The following is a 23,828-nucleotide window of genomic DNA, read 5'->3' as shown; positions in this document are numbered from 1 at the left end:
CTGAGAAGTTCCATGATCTGTAGCCTGCAAATGGGAAGCCCAGGAAAACTGGTGGTGTAGTTCTAGTCCAAATTTGAAGAGCTGAGGAACTGGAGAGGCAATGATGTAAGTCCCAATCCTAGTCCAAAGGCTCAAAAACCAGGGGTGCTGAAATTCAAGAGCAGAAGACAGATGTCCCACCTCAACAGAGAACAAATTTGCCCTCCGCTACCTTTTTGTTCTCTTCAGGCCCCCAAGGTATACAATGATGCCTACCCACATTGGTGAGGATGATCTTTTTCACTCAGCCTACTGATTCAAATGCTAATATCTTCCAGAGACACCTTCATAGACACACCCACAAATAACGTTTTACCAGTTCCCTGGGCATCCCTTAGTCCAGTTGAGTTGTCACAAAAAATTAACCATCATTGCTGATCAGTGATCTCTTTCTAAATTAGTGATTAGTTTATTCAGCAAACATCTGCACAAAACCTATAATATGAAAGCAATGTACTAATATATTTATTCCTTTAGTTTACTAGATTTACAACATAATTTAAACCAGCTGGTTACCTTCTATCTTCTATTCATCAAAATCTAATAGTACCATGTAATATTTTTCCTCCATAAGGGGAATTACATTCTCGGATGCTTCACTAGATGATTTTTAAGGCACTTGAATCTACTTGTTGCCTAACATTCTACAGGGTTCAATCTGGACCATTCCTGGGAACTGCTCTACAAAGTCTTATAACTTTTCCGGGAAATTAAGCTATAGTGTCCTAACTAAGAAGATTATTTTGAGGACAAGCATAACATGGGCTTCTCCTTTTGCTTGTCTGAATACTACACATTATCACAAGGTTATGGAAAGTGTTCAGTAAATAAATATCCACAATGTGAAAGTGATAAAGAAATGCAGATTTCAATTTCCATTATTCCTTTGAATATTAAATATCATCTCTGTCCGACTTCTTTCGAAAGAGGTCCTCGGAGTTATCAGAGGACATAGGTAAGTGTTTTTTCTCCTTTGAAGCGAGTACCACGGTGTAAGAGAAGCAATGTGTGATTCAAGATTAGGAAATTGGAGCTTAAATTTTGCCTTTAATGCTGTCTTATGCTGTCGTCTTAGACGAGTTAACTCAAAGTGGAGGTGAAGGGATAATGATTCCTTGAGAATTCTTGTGAAAATGAATTGAGATGGGATATCTAACCCTCAGATTACAGGGCAAATAGTTATTGCTGTTTACCCTCTGGGCACATTTTAACTTCATGTAATTTTATGTCATTCTACAAGGAATTTACAAATATAATCATAAAGACTTACTGAAATCAACTTTATTAAATATTAATACATTTTAAATATAGTAAAACTATTTTAATCAGTAAGTTTTTGTCCATAAACATCACTGGAGATAAAAGAATACTTTCATCTTTTAACAATGTGGGACTGTCCAGATTTTTATTTCAAACTGTTGCGTGAATTACTTTCCTTTGAAGGACTAACTGGAGGAGAATACTGTATTTCCATTTTTTTTTCTTGGAAATACATTGTTTAGGGATCAATTCTTAAGTTTGAGAAAATTTATTTAAAATATCGTCATCTGAAGACACATAGTCTGATTTAATTAATATGAAAATTTCATCGTACCGTTAGAGACTAAGTGCTGCAATCTTTTCCTTTACATTCATTCATTCTTCTGATCGTATTCACCTTATGGCGATGGAATGTGAAATTTCTTCTCTTTGTCATCATGGTTGGAAAATAAAAACTTCTAATTCTCATATTGAGTGGATCTGAAAGCAAACTACAGAGATGCTGCCCCTAGTATTTCTAACACTTTCTTAAAAGATGATGCAATAGTTGGATAACACAATAAAAACACAGAAAAATAACAATTTATTCCACTCTTGTGTCCTCCTCCTAAGTGATTTCACCACTCTTTTGTTTTCTTATTACTTATCTTTTTTCAGCTTAGTTGGAATAACTGACGAGTAATCATGATAATGATGGAAGAATTCTTAAGATGATGAATTAGAAAAATGTTGCAAATACAGAGAAAATAAAATCATGATCTCATAATTCATTTTAGATTCTTTACAGAATCCAATGGACCAAAATGATAATCGCAAGGGAGTATGAATTATATTCTACGAAAAAAGGTAAAGGCTATTTTTGTTCTTTGGAAGGACTCAAAGAATAAAAGTCATGAAATATGGATCCTTGAAAACAGAGTTGTTCAAAAGAGAAACTGAAAAGCTAAAATCGATCCAGTGATCCTAATGTTTACCAACGGTTAATCAACTTGGCACACCATATATGTTCAATAAAAATCAGCCTTATTTTCTTTTTCAAACGACGTCTTGATTTCTTGAACCCTGAAGAAAGAAGGGTTTGGGTTTTGGAAGATAGTAGAAAGAAGAAAGCAATAGAGGCAATATGTGCATCTATATATTTAAACAGTGTAAACTGTAAAATAGTAAATAGTATTTAATATGCGTACACACATACATATATGCATGCATACAGTATATATGAATTTACATATACACACATACACACACACACCATCTCCACTCTTTAAACTGATGCCACAAAATGCGCATTTTCATAAATACCGTTTTAAGATATTAGAGTGGTTTGGCTATAATATCTGCTACTTCACTAGAATTTATTTAAGATTGTCATAAATTAAACCAAAAAAAATTATCAAGAGTAGGATCTCTTATTTGGGGGAAACGTAATGCATTAGGTTGAGGCAAACTGGTTTTGAAATATATTAGTCTTGGAGAATGGAAGCAACTCACTAAGGTGAATTCACTGAAATAAACTGGATTAGTGGAAGAGGAAATCACCATCTGAACACTAGCTGAAATCTGAAAACTGGGTAAAAGTGGCAGCCCGCCGGGCTGCTCAGCCCTGGGGCCAAACCCCCACTCAGGCAGTCGACGGCCAGAGTGGGTGAAAGTGGCAGCCCGGCGCGCTGCTCAGCCCTGGGGGCCCTCCCCACCCACTCAGCTAGGGGACGGCCAGAGTGTGTCAAAGTGGGAGCCCGCCGCGCTGCTCAGCCCTGGGGCCCTCCCCCCCACTCAGGCGGCCGACCGCCAGAGTGGCTCAAAGTGGCAGGCCGCCACGCTGCTCAGCACTGGGTCCCTCCCCCTCACTCAGGCGGCGAACCACCAGAGTGAGTCAAAGTGGCAGCCCGCCGCGCTACTCAGCCCTGGGGGCCCTTCCCACCCACTCAGGCGGCCGACCGCCAGAGTGGCTCAAAGTGGCAGCCACCCGCGCTGCTCAGCTGTGGGGGCCCTCGCCCTCACTCTGGCGGCTGACCGCCAGTGTGGGTCAAAGTGCAGCCCGCCACGCTGCTCAGTCCTGGGGCCCTCCCCCCAAATCAGGCGTCCGTCGCCCAGAGTGTGTCAAAGTGGGAGCCCACCGCGCTGCTCAGCCCTGGGGGCCCTCTATCCCACTCAGGCGGCAGACCCCCAGAGTGGGAAAAAGTGGCAGCCCGCCGCGCTGCTCAGCCCTGGGGGCCCCACCCCCACTCAAGCGGCCGACCGCCAGAGTGGGTCAAAGTGGCAACCCGCCGCGCTCCTCAGCCCTGGGGGCCTCCCCCCACTCAGGCAGCCGAAGGCCAGAGTGGGTCAAAGTGGCAGCCCGCCGCGCTGCTCAGCCCTGGGGGCCGCACGCACACTCAGGCGTTGGACCGCCAGAGTGGGTCAAAGTGGCAGCCCGCCGCGCTGCTCAGCCCTGGGGGCCCTCCTCACCCACTTAGGCGGCCGACCGCCAGAGTGGGTCAAAGTGGCAGCCCGCCAGGCTGCTCAGCCCTGGGGGCCCCACCCCCTAATCAGGCGGCCGTAGCCCAGAGTGTGTCAAAGTGGGAGCCCGCCGCGCTGGTCAGCCCTGGGGGCCCCGAACCACACTAAGGCAGCTGACCGCCAGAGTGGGTCAAAGTGGCAGACCACCACGCTGCTCAGCCTTGGGCGCCGCAGCCCCACTCAGGCGGCAGACCGCCAGAGTGGGTCAAAGTGGCAGCCCGCCGTGCTACTCAGCCCTGGCGCCACCCCCAGCTTAGGCGGCAGAGCGCCAGTGTGGGTCAAAGTGGCAGCACGCCGCGCTTCTCAGCCCTGGGGGCCCCACCCCCACTCAGGTGGCCCACCGCCAGAGTACGAAAAATTGGCAACCTGCCGCGCTGTTCAGCCCTGTGGCCCTCCCCCCAAATCAGGCGGCCGTCGCCCACAGTGTGTCAAAGTGGGAGCCAACCGCGCTGCTCAGCCCTGGGCGACCTCCCCACCCACTCAGCTGGCCGACGTCCAGAGTGTGTCAAAGTGGGAGCCCGCCGCGCTGCTCAGCCCTGGGGGCCCCACCCCCACTCAGGCGGCCCACCGCCAGAGTAGGAAAAATTGGCAGCCCGCCGCGCTGCTAAGTCCTGGGGGCCACAGCCCCACTCAGGCGGCCGACCGCCAGAGTGGGTCAAAGTGGCAGACCACTGCGCTGCTCAGCCCTGGGGGCCCTACCACCACTCAGAGGGCCAACCGCCAGAGTGGGTCAACGTGGCAGCCCACCGCGCTGCTCAGCCCTGGGGGCCCTCCCCACCCACTCAGGCGACGGACGGCCAGAGTGGGTCAAAATAGCAGCCCGCCGCACAGCTCAGCCCTGGGGGCGCCCAACGTAGTTGGCGGCCGACCGCCACAGTGGCTCATAGAGGCAGCCTGCCGCGCTGCTCAGACCTGGGGGCCCCGACCCCCACTCAGGCGGCCCACCGACAGAGTGGGAAAAAGTGGCAGCCCGCCGCGCTGCTCAGCCCTGGGGGTCCTCCCCACCCACTCAGGCGGCCCACCGCCAGAGTGTTACAAAGAGGCAGGGCGCCAGGCTGCTCAGTCCTGGCGGCCGCCGCAACTCAGGTGGCCGACCGCCAGAGTTGGCCAAAGTGGCAGCCCGCCGCGCTGCTGAGCCCTGGCGGCTCCCCCCACCCCCACTCAGGCGGCCGACCACCAGAGTGGCTCAAACTGGCAGCCCGCCGCGCTGCTCTGCCCTGGGGGCCCTCTCCCCACTCAGGCGGCCAACCGCCAGAGTGGGTCAAAGTGGCAGCCCGCCGCGCTGTCAGCCCTGGCGCCTCCCCCAGCTTAGGCGGCAGACCGCCAGTGTGGGTCAAAGTGGCGGCACGCCGTGCTGCTCAGCCCTGGCGCCACCCCCAGCTTAGGCGGCCGACCGCCAGAGTGGGTCAACGTGGCAGCCCACTGCGCTGCTCAGCCCTGGGGGCCCTCCCCACCCACTCAGGCGGCGGACCCCCAGAGTGGGTCAAAGTGGCAGCCCGCCGCGCTGCTCAGCCCTGGCGCCCTCCCCACACTCAGGCGGCCGACGCCAGAGTGCATCAAAGTGGCAGCCCGCCCTGCTGCTCAGCCCTGGAGGCCTCACCCCCTATCAGGCGGCCGATGGTCAGAGTGGGAAAAACTGGCAGCCCGCCGCGCTGCTCAGCCCTGTGGTCCTCCCCCCCACTAAGGCGGCCGACCGCCAGAGTGCATCAAATTGGCAGCCCGCCGCGCTGCTCAGCCCTGGGGGCCCTCTATCCCACTCAGGCGGCCGCCCGCCAGAGTGGGTCAAAGTGGCAGCCCGCCGCGCAGCTCAGCCCTGGGGGCCGCACCCCCACTCAGGCGGCCCACCGCCAGAGTAGGAAAAATTGGCAGCTCGCCGCGCTGCTCAGCCCTGGGGCCCTCCCCCCACTCAGGCGGCCGACCGCCAGAGTGGGTCAAAGTGGCAGCCAGCCACGCTGCTCAGTCCTGGGGGCCACAGCCCCACTCAGGCGGCCGACGGCCAGAGTGGGTCAAAGTGGCAGACCACTGCGCTGCTCAGGCCTGGGGGCCCTACCACCACTCAGAGGGCCAACCGCCAGAGTGGGTCAACGTGGCAGCCCACCGCGCTGCTCAGCCCTGGGGGCACTCCCCACCCACTCAGGCGGCGGACCCCCAGAGTGGGTCAAAGTGGCAGCCCGCCACGCTGCTCAGCCCTGGCGGCCCTATCCACACTCAGGCGGCCGACCGCCAGTGTGCGTCAAAGTGCAGCCCGCCGCGCTGGTCAGTCCTGGGGTCCATCACCACCCACTCAGGCGCCCGACCGCCAGAGTGGGTCAAAGTGGCAGCCCGCCGCGTTGCTCAGACCTGGCGCCACCCCCAGCTTATGCGGCCGACCGCCAGTGTGCGTCAAAGTGGCAGCACGCCGTGCTTCTCAGCCCTGGCGCCATCCCCAGCTTAGGCGACCGACCGCCAGTGTGGGTCAAAGTGGCAGCCCGCCGCGCAGCTCAGCCCTGGGTGCCCCACCCTGACTCAGGTTGCTGATCACCAGTCTGGGTCAAAGTGGCAGCACGCCGCGCTGCTCATCCTTGGTGTCCCTCACCCCACTCAGGCGGCCGACCGCCAGAGTGGGTCAAAGTGGCAGCCCGCCATGCTGCTCAGCACTGGGGCCCTCTCCCCAACTCAGGCGGCCGACCGCCAGAGTGGGTCAAAGTGGCAGACCACCACGCTGCTCAGCCCTGGCGGCACTCCCCCCCACTCAGGCGGCCGACTGCCAGAGTGGGTCAAAGTGGCAGCCCGCCGCGCTGCTCAGCCCAGGGGGCCCCACCCCCACTCAGGCGGCCCACCGCCAGAGTAGGAAAACTTGGCAGCCTGCCGCGCTGCTCAGCCCTGGGGCCCTCCCCCCAAATCAGGCGGCCGTCGCCGAGAGTGTGTCACAGTGGGAGCCCACCGCGCTGCTCAGTCCTGGGGGACCTCCCCACCCACTCAGCTGGCCGACGGCCAGAGTGTGTCAAAGTGGAGGCACGCCGCGATGCTCAGCCCTGGGGCCCTCCCCACACTCAGGCGGCCGACGCCAGAGTGCATCAAAGTGGCAGCCCGCCGCGCTGCTCAGCCCTGGAGGCCTCCCCCCCACTAAGGCGGCCGACCGCCAGAGTGCATCAAATTGGCAGCCCGCCGCGCTGCTCAGCCCTGGGGGCCCTCTATCCCACTCAGGCGGCCGACCCCAGAGTGGGAAAAAGTGGCAGCCCACCGCGCAGCTCAGCCCTGGGGGCCCCACCCCCACTCCGGCGGCCCAACGCCAGATAGGGAAAAACTGGCAGCCCGCCGCGCTGCTCAGCCCTTGGTCCCTCCCCCCCACTCAGGCGGGGGACCGCCAGAGTGGGTGAAAGTGGCAGCCCGCCGCGCTGCTCAGCCCTGGGGGCCCCACGCACACTCAGGCGGCCGACCGCCAGAGTGGGTCAAAGTGGCAGCCCGCCGCGCTGCTCAGCCCTGGGGGCCCCACGCACACTCAGGCGGCCAACCGCCAGAGTGGGTCAAAGTGGCAGCCCGCCGCGCTGCTCAGCCCTGGGGGCCCCACCCCCACTCAGGCGGCCCACCGCCAGAGTAGGAAAAATTGGCAGCCCGCCGCGCTGCTCAGCCCTGGGGCCCTCCCCCCACTCAGGCGGCCGACCGCCAGAGTGGGTCAAAGTGGCAGCCCGCCACGCTGCTCAGTCCTGGGGGCCACAGCCCCACTCAGGCGGCCGACGGCCAGAGTGGGTCAAAGTGGCAGACCACTGCGCTGCTCAGGCCTGGGGGCCCTACCACCACTCAGAGGGCCAACCGCCAGAGTGGGTCAACGTGGCAGCCCACCGCGCTGCTCAGCCCTGGGGGCACTCCCCACCCACTCAGGCGGCGGACCCCCAGCGTGGGTCAAAGTGGCAACCCACCGCACTGCTCAGCTCTGGGGGCCGCCCCCCCCCCCCACTCAGGTGGCTGACCGCCATAGTGGGTCAAAGTGGAAGACGGCCCCGCTGCTCAGCCCTGGGGGCTCTTTCCCCACCCTGGCGGCCGACCGACAGAGTGGGTCAAAGTGGCAGCCCGCCGCGATGCTGAGCCCTGGGGGCCCTTTCCCCACTCAGGCGGCCCACCGCCAGAGTGGGTCAAAGTGGCAGCCCGTCGCGCTGCTCAGCCCTGGGGTTCCTTTCCCCACTCAGGCGGCCGACCACCAGACTGGGTCAAAGTGGCAGCCCGCCGCGCAGCTCAGCCCTGGGTGCCCTATCCTGACTCAGGTTGCTGATCACCAGACTGGGTCAAAGTGGCAGACCACTGCGCTGCTCAGCCCTCGAGGCCCCACCCCCAACAGGCGGCCAGTGGTCAGAGTGGGTAAAACTGGCAGCCCGCTGCGCTGCTCACCCCGGCAGCACCCCCCAACTCAGGCGGCCGACCGCCAGAGCGGGTCAAAGTGGCAACCCACCGCACTGCTCAGCTCTGGGGGCCGCCCCCCCCCCCCCCACTCAGGTGGCTGACCGCCTTAGTGCGTCAAAGTGGAAGAACGCCCCGCTGCTCAGCCCTGGGGGCTCTTTCCCCACCCTGGCGGCCGACCGCCAGAGTGGGTCAAAGTGGCAGCCCGCCGCGATGCTGAGCCCTGGGGGCCCTTTCCCCACTCAGGCGGCCCACCGCCAGAGTGGGTCAAAGTGGCAGCCCGCAGCGCTGCTCAGCCCTGGAGGCCACCCCACCCACTCAGGCGACGGACGGCCAGAGTGGGTCAAAATGGCAGCCCCCCCGCACAGCTCAGCCCTGGGGGCGCCAAACGTAGTTGGTGGCCGACCGCCACAGTGGTTCATAGAGGCAGCCCGCCGCGCTGCTCAGACCTGGGGGCCCCGACCCCCACTCAGGCGGCCCACCGACAGAGTGGGAAAAAGTGGCAGCCCGCCGCGCTGCTCAGCCCTGGGGGTCCTCCCCACCCACTCAGGCGGCCCACCGCCAGAGTGTTGCAAGAAGGCAGGGCGCCACGCTGCTCAGTCCTGGCGGCCGCCCCAACTCAGGTGGCCGAACGCCAGAGTGGGCCAAAGTGGCAGCCCGCCGCGCTGCTCAGCCCTGGCGGCTCCCCCCACCCCCACTCAGGCGGCCGACCACCAGAGTGGCTCAAACTGGCAGCCCGCCGCGCTGCTCTGCCCTGGGGGCCCTCTCCCCACTCAGGCGGCCGACCGCCAGAGTGGGTCAAAGTGGCAGACCACCACGCTGCTCAGCCCTGGCGGCACTCCCCCCCACTCAGGCGGCCGACCGCCAGAGTGGGTCAAAGTGGCAACCCGCCGCGCTGCTCAGCCCAGGGGGCCCCTCCCCCACTCAGGCGGCCCACCGCCAGAGTAGGAAAACTTGGCAGCCTGCCGCGCTGCTCAGCCCTGGGGCCCTCCCCCCAAATCAGGCGGCCGTCGCCCAGAGTGTGTCAAAGTGGGAGCCCACCGCGCTGCTCAGTCCTGGGGGACCTCCCCACTCACTCAGCTGGCCGACGGCCAGAGTGTGTCAAAGTGGGAGCACGCCGCGATGCTCAGCCCTGGCGCCCTCCCCACACTCAGGCGGCCGACGCCAGAGTGCATCAAAGTGGCAGCCCGCCCTGCTGCTCAGCCCTGGAGGCCTCACCCCCTATCAGGCGGCCGATGGTCAGAGTGGGAAAAACTGGCAGCCCGCCGCGCTGCTCAGCCCTGTGGTCCTCCCCCCCACTAAGGCGGCCGACCGCCAGAGTGCATCAAATTGGCAGCCCGCCGCGCTGCTCAGCCCTGGGGGCCCTCTATCCCACTCAGGCGGCCGCCCGCCAGAGTGGGTCAAAGTGGCAGCCCGCCGCGCAGCTCAGCCCTGGGGGCCGCACCCCCACTCAGGCGGCCCACCGCCAGAGTAGGAAAAATTGGCAGCTCGCCGCGCTGCTCAGCCCTGGGGCCCTCCCCCCACTCAGGCGGCCGACCGCCAGAGTGGGTCAAAGTGGCAGCCAGCCACGCTGCTCAGTCCTGGGGGCCACAGCCCCACTCAGGCGGCCGACGGCCAGAGTGGGTCAAAGTGGCAGACCACTGCGCTGCTCAGGCCTGGGGGCCCTACCACCACTCAGAGGGCCAACCGCCAGAGTGGGTCAACGTGGCAGCCCACCGCGCTGCTCAGCCCTGGGGGCACTCCCCACCCACTCAGGCGGCGGACCCCCAGAGTGGGTCAAAGTGGCAGCCCGCCACGCTGCTCAGCCCTGGCGGCCCTATCCACACTCAGGCGGCCGACCGCCAGTGTGCGTCAAAGTGCAGCCCGCCGCGCTGGTCAGTCCTGGGGTCCATCACCACCCACTCAGGCGCCCGACCGCCAGAGTGGGTCAAAGTGGCAGCCCGCCGCGTTGCTCAGACCTGGCGCCACCCCCAGCTTATGCGGCCGACCGCCAGTGTGCGTCAAAGTGGCAGCACGCCGTGCTTCTCAGCCCTGGCGCCATCCCCAGCTTAGGCGACCGACCGCCAGTGTGGGTCAAAGTGGCAGCCCGCCGCGCAGCTCAGCCCTGGGTGCCCCACCCTGACTCAGGTTGCTGATCACCAGTCTGGGTCAAAGTGGCAGCACGCCGCGCTGCTCATCCTTGGTGTCCCTCACCCCACTCAGGCGGCCGACCGCCAGAGTGGGTCAAAGTGGCAGCCCGCCATGCTGCTCAGCACTGGGGCCCTCTCCCCAACTCAGGCGGCCGACCGCCAGAGTGGGTCAAAGTGGCAGACCACCACGCTGCTCAGCCCTGGCGGCACTCCCCCCCACTCAGGCGGCCGACTGCCAGAGTGGGTCAAAGTGGCAGCCCGCCGCGCTGCTCAGCCCAGGGGGCCCCACCCCCACTCAGGCGGCCCACCGCCAGAGTAGGAAAACTTGGCAGCCTGCCGCGCTGCTCAGCCCTGGGGCCCTCCCCCCAAATCAGGCGGCCGTCGCCCAGAGTGTGTCAAAGTGGGAGCCCACCGCGCTGCTCAGTCCTGGGGGACCTCCCCACCCACTCAGCTGGCCGACGGCCAGAGTGTGTCAAAGTGGAGGCACGCCGCGATGCTCAGCCCTGGGGCCCTCCCCACACTCAGGCGGCCGACGCCAGAGTGCATCAAAGTGGCAGCCCGCCGCGCTGCTCAGCCCTGGAGGCCTCCCCCCCACTAAGGCGGCCGACCCCAGAGTGGGAAAAAGTGGCAGCCCACCGCGCAGCTCAGCCCTGGGGGCCCCACCCCCACTCCGGCGGCCCAACGCCAGATAGGGAAAAACTGGCAGCCCGCCGCGCTGCTCAGCCCTTGGTCCCTCCCCCCCACTCAGGCGGGGGACCGCCAGAGTGGGTGAAAGTGGCAGCCCGCCGCGCTGCTCAGCCCTGGGGGCCCCACGCACACTCAGGCGGCCGACCGCCAGAGTGGGTCAAAGTGGCAGCCCGCCGCGCTGCTCAGCCCTGGGGGCCCCACGCACACTCAGGCGGCCGACCGCCAGAGTGGGTCAAAGTGGCAGCCCGCCGCGCTGCTCAGCCCTGGGGGCCCCACCCCCACTCAGGCGGCCCACCGCCAGAGTAGGAAAAATTGGCAGCCCGCCGCGCTGCTCAGCCCTGGGGCCCTCCCCCCACTCAGGCGGCCGACCGCCAGAGTGGGTCAAAGTGGCAGCCCGCCACGCTGCTCAGTCCTGGGGGCCACAGCCCCACTCAGGCGGCCGACGGCCAGAGTGGGTCAAAGTGGCAGACCACTGCGCTGCTCAGGCCTGGGGGCCCTACCACCACTCAGAGGGCCAACCGCCAGAGTGGGTCAACGTGGCAGCCCACCGCGCTGCTCAGCCCTGGGGGCACTCCCCACCCACTCAGGCGGCGGACCCCCAGCGTGGGTCAAAGTGGCAACCCACCGCACTGCTCAGCTCTGGGGGCCGCCCCCCCCCCCCACTCAGGTGGCTGACCGCCATAGTGGGTCAAAGTGGAAGACGGCCCCGCTGCTCAGCCCTGGGGGCTCTTTCCCCACCCTGGCGGCCGACCGACAGAGTGGGTCAAAGTGGCAGCCCGCCGCGATGCTGAGCCCTGGGGGCCCTTTCCCCACTCAGGCGGCCCACCGCCAGAGTGGGTCAAAGTGGCAGCCCGTCGCGCTGCTCAGCCCTGGGGTTCCTTTCCCCACTCAGGCGGCCGACCACCAGACTGGGTCAAAGTGGCAGCCCGCCGCGCAGCTCAGCCCTGGGTGCCCTATCCTGACTCAGGTTGCTGATCACCAGACTGGGACAAAGTGGCAGACCACTGCGCTGCTCAGCCCTCGAGGCCCCACCCCCAACAGGCGGCCAGTGGTCAGAGTGGGTAAAACTGGCAGCCCGCTGCGCTGCTCACCCCGGCAGCACCCCCCAACTCAGGCGGCCGACCGCCAGAGCGGGTCAAAGTGGCAACCCACCGCACTGCTCAGCTCTGGGGGCCGCCCCCCCCCCCACTCAGGTGGCTGACCGCCTTAGTTCGTCAAAGTGGAAGACCGCCCCGCTGCTCAGCCCTGGGGGCTCTTTCCCCACCCTGGCGGCCGACCGCCAGAGTGGGTCAAAGTGGCAGCCCGCCGCGATGCTGAGCCCTGGGGGCCCTTTCCCCACTCAGGCGGCCCACCGCCAGAGTGGGTCAAAGTGGCAGCCCGTCGCGCTGCTCAGCCCTGGGGTTCCTTTCCCCACTCAGGCGGCCGACCACCAGACTGGGTCAAAGTGGCAGCCCGCAGCGCTGCTCAGCCCTGGAGGCCACCCCACCCACTCAGGCGACGGACGGCCAGAGTGGGTCAAAATGGCAGCCCCCCCGCACAGCTCAGCCCTGGGGGCGCCAAACGTAGTTGGCGGCCGACCGCCACAGTGGTTCATAGAGGCAGCCCGCCGCGCTGCTCAGACCTGGGGGCCCCGACCCCCACTCAGGCGGCCCACCGACAGAGTGGGAAAAAGTGGCAGCCCGCCGCGCTGCTCAGCCCTGGGGGTCCTCCCCACCCACTCAGGCGGCCCACCGCCAGAGTGTTGCAAGAAGGCAGGGCGCCACGCTGCTCAGTCCTGGCGGCCGCCCCAACTCAGGTGGCCGAACGCCAGAGTGGGCCAAAGTGGCAGCCCGCCGCGCTGCTCAGCCCTGGCGGCTCCCCCCACCCCCACTCAGGCGGCCGACCACCAGAGTGGCTCAAACTGGCAGCCCGCCGCGCTGCTCTGCCCTGGGGGCCCTCTCCCCACTCAGGCGGCCGACCGCCAGAGTGGGTCAAAGTGGCAGACCACCACGCTGCTCAGCCCTGGCGGCACTCCCCCCCACTCAGGCGGCCGACCGCCAGAGTGGGTCAAAGTGGCAACCCGCCGCGCTGCTCAGCCCAGGGGGCCCCTCCCCCACTCAGGCGGCCCACCGCCAGAGTAGGAAAACTTGGCAGCCTGCCGCGCTGCTCAGCCCTGGGGCCCTCCCCCCAAATCAGGCGGCCGTCGCCCAGAGTGTGTCAAAGTGGGAGCCCACCGCGCTGCTCAGTCCTGGGGGACCTCCCCACTCACTCAGCTGGCCGACGGCCAGAGTGTGTCAAAGTGGGAGCACGCCGCGATGCTCAGCCCTGGCGCCCTCCCCACACTCAGGCGGCCGACGCCAGAGTGCATCAAAGTGGCAGCCCGCCCTGCTGCTCAGCCCTGGAGGCCTCACCCCCTATCAGGCGGCCGATGGTCAGAGTGGGAAAAACTGGCAGCCCGCCGCGCTGCTCAGCCCTGTGGTCCTCCCCCCCACTAAGGCGGCCGACCGCCAGAGTGCATCAAATTGGCAGCCCGCCGCGCTATTCAGCCCTGGGGGCCCTCTATCCCACTCAGGCGGCCGCCCGCCAGAGTGGGTCAAAGTGGCAGCCCGCCGCGCAGCTCAGCCCTGGGGGCCGCACCCCCACTCAGGCGGCCCACCGCCAGAGTAGGAAAAATTGGCAGCTCGCCGCGCTGCTCAGCCCTGGGGCCCTCCCCCCACTCAGGCGGCCGACCGCCAGAGTGGGTCAAAGTGGCAGCCAGCCACGCTGCTCAGTCCTGGGGGCCACAGCCCCACTCAGGCGGCCGACGGCCAGAGTGGGTCAAAGTGGCAGACCACTGCGCTGCTCAGGCCTGGGGGCCCTACCACCACTCAGAGGGCCAACCGCCAGAGTGGGTCAACGTGGCAGCCCACCGCGCTGCTCAGCCCTGGGGGCACTCCCCACCCACTCAGGCGGCGGACCCCCAGAGTGGGTCAAAGTGGCAGCCCGCCACGCTGCTCAGCCCTGGCGGCCCTATCCACACTCAGGCGGCCGACCGCCAGTGTGCGTCAAAGTGCAGCCCGCCGCGCTGGTCAGTCCTGGGGTCCATCACCACCCACTCAGGCGCCCGACCGCCAGAGTGGGTCAAAGTGGCAGCCCGCCGCGTTGCTCAGACCTGGCGCCACCCCCAGCTTATGCGGCCGACCGCCAGTGTGCGTCAAAGTGGCAGCACGCCGTGCTTCTCAGCCCTGGCGCCATCCCCAGCTTAGGCGACCGACCGCCAGAGTGGGTCAAAGTGGCAGCCCGCCGCGCAGCTCAGCCCTGGGGGCCGCACCCCCACTCAGGCGGCCCACCGCCAGAGTAGGAAAAATTGGCAGCTCGCCGCGCTGCTCAGCCCTGGGGCCCTCCCCCCACTCAGGCGGCCGACCGCCAGAGTGGGTCAAAGTGGCAGCCAGCCACGCTGCTCAGTCCTGGGGGCCACAGCCCCACTCAGGCGGCCGACGGCCAGAGTGGGTCAAAGTGGCAGACCACTGCGCTGCTCAGGCCTGGGGGCCCTACCACCACTCAGAGGGCCAACCGCCAGAGTGGGTCAACGTGGCAGCCCACCGCGCTGCTCAGCCCTGGGGGCACTCCCCACCCACTCAGGCGGCGGACCCCCAGAGTGGGTCAAAGTGGCAGCCCGCCACGCTGCTCAGCCCTGGCGGCCCTATCCACACTCAGGCGGCCGACCGCCAGTGTGCGTCAAAGTGCAGCCCGCCGCGCTGGTCAGTCCTGGGGTCCATCACCACCCACTCAGGCGCCCGACCGCCAGAGTGGGTCAAAGTGGCAGCCCGCCGCGTTGCTCAGACCTGGCGCCACCCCCAGCTTATGCGGCCGACCGCCAGTGTGCGTCAAAGTGGCAGCACGCCGTGCTTCTCAGCCCTGGCGCCATCCCCAGCTTAGGCGACCGACCGCCAGTGTGGGTCAAAGTGGCAGCCCGCCGCGCAGCTCAGCCCTGGGTGCCCCACCCTGACTCAGGTTGCTGATCACCAGTCTGGGTCAAAGTGGCAGCACGCCGCGCTGCTCATCCTTGGTGTCCCTCACCCCACTCAGGCGGCCGACCGCCAGAGTGGGTCAAAGTGGCAGCCCGCCATGCTGCTCAGCACTGGGGCCCTCTCCCCAACTCAGGCGGCCGACCGCCAGAGTGGGTCAAAGTGGAAGACGGCCCCGCTGCTCAGCCCTGGCGGCACTCCCCCCCACTCAGGCGGCCGACTGCCAGAGTGGGTCAAAGTGGCAGCCCGCCGCGCTGCTCAGCCCAGGGGGCCCCACCCCCACTCAGGCGGCCCACCGCCAGAGTAGGAAAACTTGGCAGCCTGCCGCGCTGCTCAGCCCTGGGGCCCTCCCCCCAAATCAGGCGGCCGTCGCCCAGAGTGTGTCAAAGTGGGAGCCCACCGCGCTGCTCAGTCCTGGGGGACCTCCCCACCCACTCAGCTGGCCGACGGCCAGAGTGTGTCAAAGTGGAGGCACGCCGCGATGCTCAGCCCTGGGGCCCTCCCCACACTCAGGCGGCCGACGCCAGAGTGCATCAAAGTGGCAGCCCGCCGCGCTGCTCAGCCCTGGAGGCCTCCCCCCCACTAAGGCGGCCGACCGCCAGAGTGCATCAAATTGGCAGCCCGCCGCGCTGCTCAGCCCTGGGGGCCCTCTATCCCACTCAGGCGGCCGACCCCAGAGTGGGAAAAAGTGGCAGCCCACCGCGCAGCTCAGCCCTGGGGGCCCCACCCCCACTCCGGCGGCCCAACGCCAGATAGGGAAAAACTGGCAGCCCGCCGCGCTGCTCAGCCCTTGGTCCCTCCCCCCCACTCAGGCGGGGGACCGCCAGAGTGGGTGAAAGTGGCAGCCCGCCGCGCTGCTCAGCCCTGGGGGCCCCACCCCCACTCAGGCGGCCCACCGCCAGAGTAGGAAAAATTGGCAGCCCGCCGCGCTGCTCAGCCCTGGGGCCCTCCCCCCACTCAGGCGGCCGACCGCCAGAGTGGGTCAAAGTGGCAGCCCGCCACGCTGCTCAGTCCTGGGGGCCACAGCCCCACTCAGGCGGCCGACGGCCAGAGTGGGTCAAAGTGGCAGACCACTGCGCTGCTCAGGCCTGGGGGCCCTACCACCACTCAGAGGGCCAACCGCCAGAGTGGGTCAACGTGGCAGCCCACCGCGCTGCTCAGCCCTGGGGGCACTCCCCACCCACTCAGGCGGCGGACCCCCAGAGTGGGTCAAAGTGGCAACCCACCGCACTGCTCAGCTCTGGGGGCCGCCCCCCCCCCCCACTCAGGTGGCTGACCGCCATAGTGGGTCAAAGTGGAAGACGGCCCCGCTGCTCAGCCCTGGGGGCTCTTTCCCCACCCTGGCGGCCGACCGCCAGTGTGCGTCAAAGTGCAGCCCGCCGCGCTGGTCAGTCCTGGGGTCCATCACCACCCACTCAGGCGCCCGACCGCCAGAGTGGGTCAAAGTGGCAGCCCGCCGCGTTGCTCAGACCTGGCGCCACAACCAGCTTATGCGGCCGACCGCCAGTGTGCGTCAAAGTGGCAGCACGCCGTGCTTCTCAGCCCTGGCGCCATCCCCAGCTTAGGCGACCGACCGCCAGTGTGGGTCAAAGTGGCAGCCCGTCGTGCTGCTCAGCCCTGGCGCCACCCCCAGCTTAGGCGGCAGTCCGCCAGTGTGGGTCAAAGTGGCAGCACGCCGCGCTGCTCAGCCTTGGTGTCCCTCACCCCACTCAGGCGGCCGACCGCCAGAGTGGGTCAAAGTGGCAGCCCGCCGCGCTGCTCAGCCCTGGGGGTCCTTTCCCCACTCAGGCGGCCGACCACCAGAGTGGGTCAAAGTGGCAGCCCGCCGCGCAGCTCAGCCCTGGGTGCCCCACCCTGACTCAGGTTGCTGATCACCAGTCTGGGTCAAAGTGGCAGCACGCCGCGCTGCTCATCCTTGGTGTCCCTCACCCCACTCAGGCGGCCGACCGCCAGAGTGGGTCAAAGTGGCAGCCCGCCATGCTGCTCAGCACTGGGGCCCTCTCCCCAACTCAGGCGGCCGACCGCCAGAGTGGGTCAAAGTGGCAGACCACCACGCTGCTCAGCCCTGGCGGCACTCCCCCCCACTCAGGCGGCCGACTGCCAGAGTGGGTCAAAGTGGCAGCCCGCCGCGCTGCTCAGCCCTGGGGGCCCCACCCCCACTCAGGCGGCCCACCGCCAGAGTAGGAAAAATTGGCAGCCCGCCGCGCTGCTCAGCCCTGGGGCCCTCCCCCCACTCAGGCGGCCGACCGCCAGAGTGGGTCAAAGTGGCAGCCCGCCACGCTGCTCAGTCCTGGGGGCCACAGCCCCACTCAGGCGGCCGACGGCCAGAGTGGGTCAAAGTGGCAGACCACTGCGCTGCTCAGGCCTGGGGGCCCTACCACCACTCAGAGGGCCAACCGCCAGAGTGGGTCAACGTGGCAGCCCACCGCGCTGCTCAGCCCTGGGGGCACTCCCCACCCACTCAGGCGGCGGACCCCCAGCGTGGGTCAAAGTGGCAACCCACCGCACTGCTCAGCTCTGGGGGCCGCCCCCCCCCCCACTCAGGTGGCTGACCGCCATAGTGGGTCAAAGTGGAAGACGGCCCCGCTGCTCAGCCCTGGGGGCTCTTTCCCCACCCTGGCGGCCGACCGACAGAGTGGGTCAAAGTGGCAGCCCGCCGCGATGCTGAGCCCTGGGGGCCCTTTCCCCACTCAAGCGGCCCACCGCCAGAGTGGGTCAAAGTGGCAGCCCGTCGCGCTGCTCAGCCCTGGGGTTCCTTTCCCCACTCAGGCGGCCGACCACCAGACTGGGTCAAAGTGGCAGCCCGCCGCGCAGCTCAGCCCTGGGTGCCCTATCCTGACTCAGGTTGCTGATCACCAGACTGGGTCAAAGTGGCAGACCACTGCGCTGCTCAGCCCTCGAGGCCCCACCCCCAACAGGCGGCCAGTGGTCAGAGTGGGTAAAACTGGCAGCCCGCTGCGCTGCTCACCCCGGCAGCACCCCCCAACTCAGGCGGCCGACCGCCAGAGCGGGTCAAAGTGGCAACCCACCGCACTGCTCAGCTCTGGGGGCCGCCCCCCCCCCACTCAGGTGGCTGACCGCCTTAGTGCGTCAAAGTGGAAGAACGCCCCGCTGCTCAGCCCTGGGGGCTCTTTCCCCACCCTGGCGGCCGACCGCCAGAGTGGGTCAAAGTGGCAGCCCGCCGCGATGCTGAGCCCTGGGGGCCCTTTCCCCACTCAGGCGGCCCACCGCCAGAGTGGGTCAAAGTGGCAGCCCGTCGCGCTGCTCAGCCCTGGGGTTCCTTTCCCCACTCAGGCGGCCGACCACCAGACTGGGTCAAAGTGGCAGCCCGCAGCGCTGCTCAGCCCTGGAGGCCACCCCACCCACTCAGGCGACGGACGGCCAGAGTGGGTCAAAATGGCAGCCCCCCCGCACAGCTCAGCCCTGGGGGCGCCAAACGTAGTTGGCGGCCGACCGCCACAGTGGTTCATAGAGGCAGCCCGCCGCGCTGCTCAGACCTGGGGGCCCCGACCCCCACTCAGGCGGCCCACCGACAGAGTGGGAAAAAGTGGCAGCCCGCCGCGCTGCTCAGCCCTGGGGGTCCTCCCCACCCACTCAGGCGGCCCACCGCCAGAGTGTTGCAAGAAGGCAGGGCGCCACGCTGCTCAGTCCTGGCGGCCGCCCCAACTCAGGTGGCCGAACGCCAGAGTGGGCCAAAGTGGCAGCCCGCCGCGCTGCTCAGCCCTGGCGGCTCCCCCCACCCCCACTCAGGCGGCCGACCACCAGAGTGGCTCAAACTGGCAGCCCGCCGCGCTGCTCTGCCCTGGGGGCCCTCTCCCCACTCAGGCGGCCGACCGCCAGAGTGGGTCAAAGTGGCAGACCACCACGCTGCTCAGCCCTGGCGGCACTCCCCCCCACTCAGGCGGCCGACCGCCAGAGTGGGTCAAAGTGGCAACCCGCCGCGCTGCTCAGCCCAGGGGGCCCCTCCCCCACTCAGGCGGCCCACCGCCAGAGTAGGAAAACTTGGCAGCCTGCCGCGCTGCTCAGCCCTGGGGCCCTCCCCCCAAATCAGGCGGCCGTCGCCCAGAGTGTGTCAAAGTGGGAGCCCACCGCGCTGCTCAGTCCTGGGGGACCTCCCCACTCACTCAGCTGGCCGACGGCCAGAGTGTGTCAAAGTGGGAGCACGCCGCGATGCTCAGCCCTGGCGCCCTCCCCACACTCAGGCGGCCGACGCCAGAGTGCATCAAAGTGGCAGCCCGCCCTGCTGCTCAGCCCTGGAGGCCTCACCCCCTATCAGGCGGCCGATGGTCAGAGTGGGAAAAACTGGCAGCCCGCCGCGCTGCTCAGCCCTGTGGTCCTCCCCCCCACTAAGGCGGCCGACCGCCAGAGTGCATCAAATTGGCAGCCCGCCGCGCTGCTCAGCCCTGGGGGCCCTCTATCCCACTCAGGCGGCCGCCCGCCAGAGTGGGTCAAAGTGGCAGCCCGCCGCGCAGCTCAGCCCTGGGGGCCGCACCCCCACTCAGGCGGCCCACCGCCAGAGTAGGAAAAATTGGCAGCTCGCCGCGCTGCTCAGCCCTGGGGCCCTCCCCCCACTCAGGCGGCCGACCGCCAGAGTGGGTCAAAGTGGCAGCCAGCCACGCTGCTCAGTCCTGGGGGCCACAGCCCCACTCAGGCGGCCGACGGCCAGAGTGGGTCAAAGTGGCAGACCACTGCGCTGCTCAGGCCTGGGGGCCCTACCACCACTCAGAGGGCCAACCGCCAGAGTGGGTCAACGTGGCAGCCCACCGCGCTGCTCAGCCCTGGGGGCACTCCCCACCCACTCAGGCGGCGGACCCCCAGAGTGGGTCAAAGTGGCAGCCCGCCACGCTGCTCAGCCCTGGCGGCCCTATCCACACTCAGGCGGCCGACCGCCAGTGTGCGTCAAAGTGCAGCCCGCCGCGCTGGTCAGTCCTGGGGTCCATCACCACCCACTCAGGCGCCCGACCGCCAGAGTGGGTCAAAGTGGCAGCCCGCCGCGTTGCTCAGACCTGGCGCCACCCCCAGCTTATGCGGCCGACCGCCAGTGTGCGTCAAAGTGGCAGCACGCCGTGCTTCTCAGCCCTGGCGCCATCCCCAGCTTAGGCGACCGACCGCCAGAGTGGGTCAAAGTGGCAGCCCGCCGCGCAGCTCAGCCCTGGGGGCCGCACCCCCACTCAGGCGGCCCACCGCCAGAGTAGGAAAAATTGGCAGCTCGCCGCGCTGCTCAGCCCTGGGGCCCTCCCCCCACTCAGGCGGCCGACCGCCAGAGTGGGTCAAAGTGGCAGCCAGCCACGCTGCTCAGTCCTGGGGGCCACAGCCCCACTCAGGCGGCCGACGGCCAGAGTGGGTCAAAGTGGCAGACCACTGCGCTGCTCAGGCCTGGGGGCCCTACCACCACTCAGAGGGCCAACCGCCAGAGTGGGTCAACGTGGCAGCCCACCGCGCTGCTCAGCCCTGGGGGCACTCCCCACCCACTCAGGCGGCGGACCCCCAGAGTGGGTCAAAGTGGCAGCCCGCCACGCTGCTCAGCCCTGGCGGCCCTATCCACACTCAGGCGGCCGACCGCCAGTGTGCGTCAAAGTGCAGCCCGCCGCGCTGGTCAGTCCTGGGGTCCATCACCACCCACTCAGGCGCCCGACCGCCAGAGTGGGTCAAAGTGGCAGCCCGCCGCGTTGCTCAGACCTGGCGCCACCCCCAGCTTATGCGGCCGACCGCCAGTGTGCGTCAAAGTGGCAGCACGCCGTGCTTCTCAGCCCTGGCGCCATCCCCAGCTTAGGCGACCGACCGCCAGTGTGGGTCAAAGTGGCAGCCCGCCGCGCAGCTCAGCCCTGGGTGCCCCACCCTGACTCAGGTTGCTGATCACCAGTCTGGGTCAAAGTGGCAGCACGCCGCGCTGCTCATCCTTGGTGTCCCTCACCCCACTCAGGCGGCCGACCGCCAGAGTGGGTCAAAGTGGCAGCCCGCCATGCTGCTCAGCACTGGGGCCCTCTCCCCAACTCAGGCGGCCGACCGCCAGAGTGGGTCAAAGTGGAAGACGGCCCCGCTGCTCAGCCCTGGCGGCACTCCCCCCCACTCAGGCGGCCGACTGCCAGAGTGGGTCAAAGTGGCAGCCCGCCGCGCTGCTCAGCCCAGGGGGCCCCACCCCCACTCAGGCGGCCCACCGCCAGAGTAGGAAAACTTGGCAGCCTGCCGCGCTGCTCAGCCCTGGGGCCCTCCCCCCAAATCAGGCGGCCGTCGCCCAGAGTGTGTCAAAGTGGGAGCCCACCGCGCTGCTCAGTCCTGGGGGACCTCCCCACCCACTCAGCTGGCCGACGGCCAGAGTGTGTCAAAGTGGAGGCACGCCGCGATGCTCAGCCCTGGGGCCCTCCCCACACTCAGGCGGCCGACGCCAGAGTGCATCAAAGTGGCAGCCCGCCGCGCTGCTCAGCCCTGGAGGCCTCCCCCCCACTAAGGCGGCCGACCGCCAGAGTGCATCAAATTGGCAGCCCGCCGCGCTGCTCAGCCCTGGGGGCCCTCTATCCCACTCAGGCGGCCGACCCCAGAGTGGGAAAAAGTGGCAGCCCACCGCGCAGCTCAGCCCTGGGGGCCCCACCCCCACTCCGGCGGCCCAACGCCAGATAGGGAAAAACTGGCAGCCCGCCGCGCTGCTCAGCCCTTGGTCCCTCCCCCCCACTCAGGCGGGGGACCGCCAGAGTGGGTGAAAGTGGCAGCCCGCCGCGCTGCTCAGCCCTGGGGGCCCCACCCCCACTCAGGCGGCCCACCGCCAGAGTAGGAAAAATTGGCAGCCCGCCGCGCTGCTCAGCCCTGGGGCCCTCCCCCCACTCAGGCGGCCGACCGCCAGAGTGGGTCAAAGTGGCAGCCCGCCACGCTGCTCAGTCCTGGGGGCCACAGCCCCACTCAGGCGGCCGACGGCCAGAGTGGGTCAAAGTGGCAGACCACTGCGCTGCTCAGGCCTGGGGGCCCTACCACCACTCAGAGGGCCAACCGCCAGAGTGGGTCAACGTGGCAGCCCACCGCGCTGCTCAGCCCTGGGGGCACTCCCCACCCACTCAGGCGGCGGACCCCCAGAGTGGGTCAAAGTGGCAACCCACCGCACTGCTCAGCTCTGGGGGCCGCCCCCCCCCCCCCACTCAGGTGGCTGACCGCCATAGTGGGTCAAAGTGGAAGACGGCCCCGCTGCTCAGCCCTGGGGGCTCTTTCCCCACCCTGGCGGCCGACCGCCAGTGTGCGTCAAAGTGCAGCCCGCCGCGCTGGTCAGTCCTGGGGTCCATCACCACCCACTCAGGCGCCCGACCGCCAGAGTGGGTCAAAGTGGCAGCCCGCCGCGTTGCTCAGACCTGGCGCCACAACCAGCTTATGCGGCCGACCGCCAGTGTGCGTCAAAGTGGCAGCACGCCGTGCTTCTCAGCCCTGGCGCCATCCCCAGCTTAGGCGACCGACCGCCAGTGTGGGTCAAAGTGGCAGCCCGTCGTGCTGCTCAGCCCTGGCGCCACCCCCAGCTTAGGCGGCAGTCCGCCAGTGTGGGTCAAAGTGGCAGCACGCCGCGCTGCTCAGCCTTGGTGTCCCTCACCCCACTCAGGCGGCCGACCGCCAGAGTGGGTCAAAGTGGCAGCCCGCCGCGCTGCTCAGCCCTGGGGGTCCTTTCCCCACTCAGGCGGCCGACCACCAGAGTGGGTCAAAGTGGCAGCCCGCCGCGCAGCTCAGCCCTGGGTGCCCCACCCTGACTCAGGTTGCTGATCACCAGTCTGGGTCAAAGTGGCAGCACGCCGCGCTGCTCATCCTTGGTGTCCCTCACCCCACTCAGGCGGCCGACCGCCAGAGTGGGTCAAAGTGGCAGCCCGCCATGCTGCTCAGCACTGGGGCCCTCTCCCCAACTCAGGCGGCCGACCGCCAGAGTGGGTCAAAGTGGCAGACCACCACGCTGCTCAGCCCTGGCGGCACTCCCCCCCACTCAGGCGGCCGACTGCCAGAGTGGGTCAAAGTGGCAGCCCGCCGCGCTGCTCAGCCCTGGGGGCCCCACCCCCACTCAGGCGGCCCACCGCCAGAGTAGGAAAAATTGGCAGCCCGCCGCGCTGCTCAGCCCTGGGGCCCTCCCCCCACTCAGGCGGCCGACCGCCAGAGTGGGTCAAAGTGGCAGCCCGCCACGCTGCTCAGTCCTGGGGGCCACAGCCCCACTCAGGCGGCCGACGGCCAGAGTGGGTCAAAGTGGCAGACCACTGCGCTGCTCAGGCCTGGGGGCCCTACCACCACTCAGAGGGCCAACCGCCAGAGTGGGTCAACGTGGCAGCCCACCGCGCTGCTCAGCCCTGGGGGCACTCCCCACCCACTCAGGCGGCGGACCCCCAGCGTGGGTCAAAGTGGCAACCCACCGCACTGCTCAGCTCTGGGGGCCGCCCCCCCCCCCACTCAGGTGGCTGACCGCCATAGTGGGTCAAAGTGGAAGACGGCCCCGCTGCTCAGCCCTGGGGGCTCTTTCCCCACCCTGGCGGCCGACCGACAGAGTGGGTCAAAGTGGCAGCCCGCCGCGATGCTGAGCCCTGGGGGCCCTTTCCCCACTCAGGCGGCCCACCGCCAGAGTGGGTCAAAGTGGCAGCCCGTCGCGCTGCTCAGCCCTGGGGTTCCTTTCCCCACTCAGGCGGCCGACCACCAGACTGGGTCAAAGTGGCAGCCCGCCGCGCAGCTCAGCCCTGGGTGCCCTATCCTGACTCAGGTTGCTGATCACCAGACTGGGTCAAAGTGGCAGACCACTGCGCTGCTCAGCCCTCGAGGCCCCACCCCCAACAGGCGGCCAGTGGTCAGAGTGGGTAAAACTGGCAGCCCGCTGCGCTGCTCACCCCGGCAGCACCCCCCAACTCAG

At 66.1% G+C, this 23,828-nt stretch overlaps 1 protein-coding gene across 7 annotated transcripts in view; it reads left to right on the top strand.

The window, feature by feature from the left end:
- LOC139045273 (protein phosphatase 1L-like) overlaps positions 1-23,828 on the top strand; it is a 231,728-nt gene that overhangs the window by 70,176 nt on the left and 137,724 nt on the right. Inside the window, exon 3 of one of the 7 annotated variants that reach the window (XM_070509632.1) lies at positions 2,076-2,145. The exons of the other annotated variants lie outside the window; for them this stretch is intronic. Coding sequence (XP_070365733.1) covers positions 2,076-2,145 — 70 coding nt within the window. The remainder of the gene's footprint in view (positions 1-2,075; positions 2,146-23,828) is intronic. 7 annotated transcript variants of the gene reach the window in all.

The sequence above is a fragment of the Equus asinus genome, chromosome 5 (genome assembly GCF_041296235.1).
Source record: "Equus asinus isolate D_3611 breed Donkey chromosome 5, EquAss-T2T_v2, whole genome shotgun sequence".
In the NCBI taxonomy this organism is placed as follows: Eukaryota; Metazoa; Chordata; class Mammalia; order Perissodactyla; family Equidae; genus Equus; species Equus asinus.
Note: the sequence above shows the minus strand (reverse complement) of the source record. Positions and strands in the feature narration are given on the sequence as shown.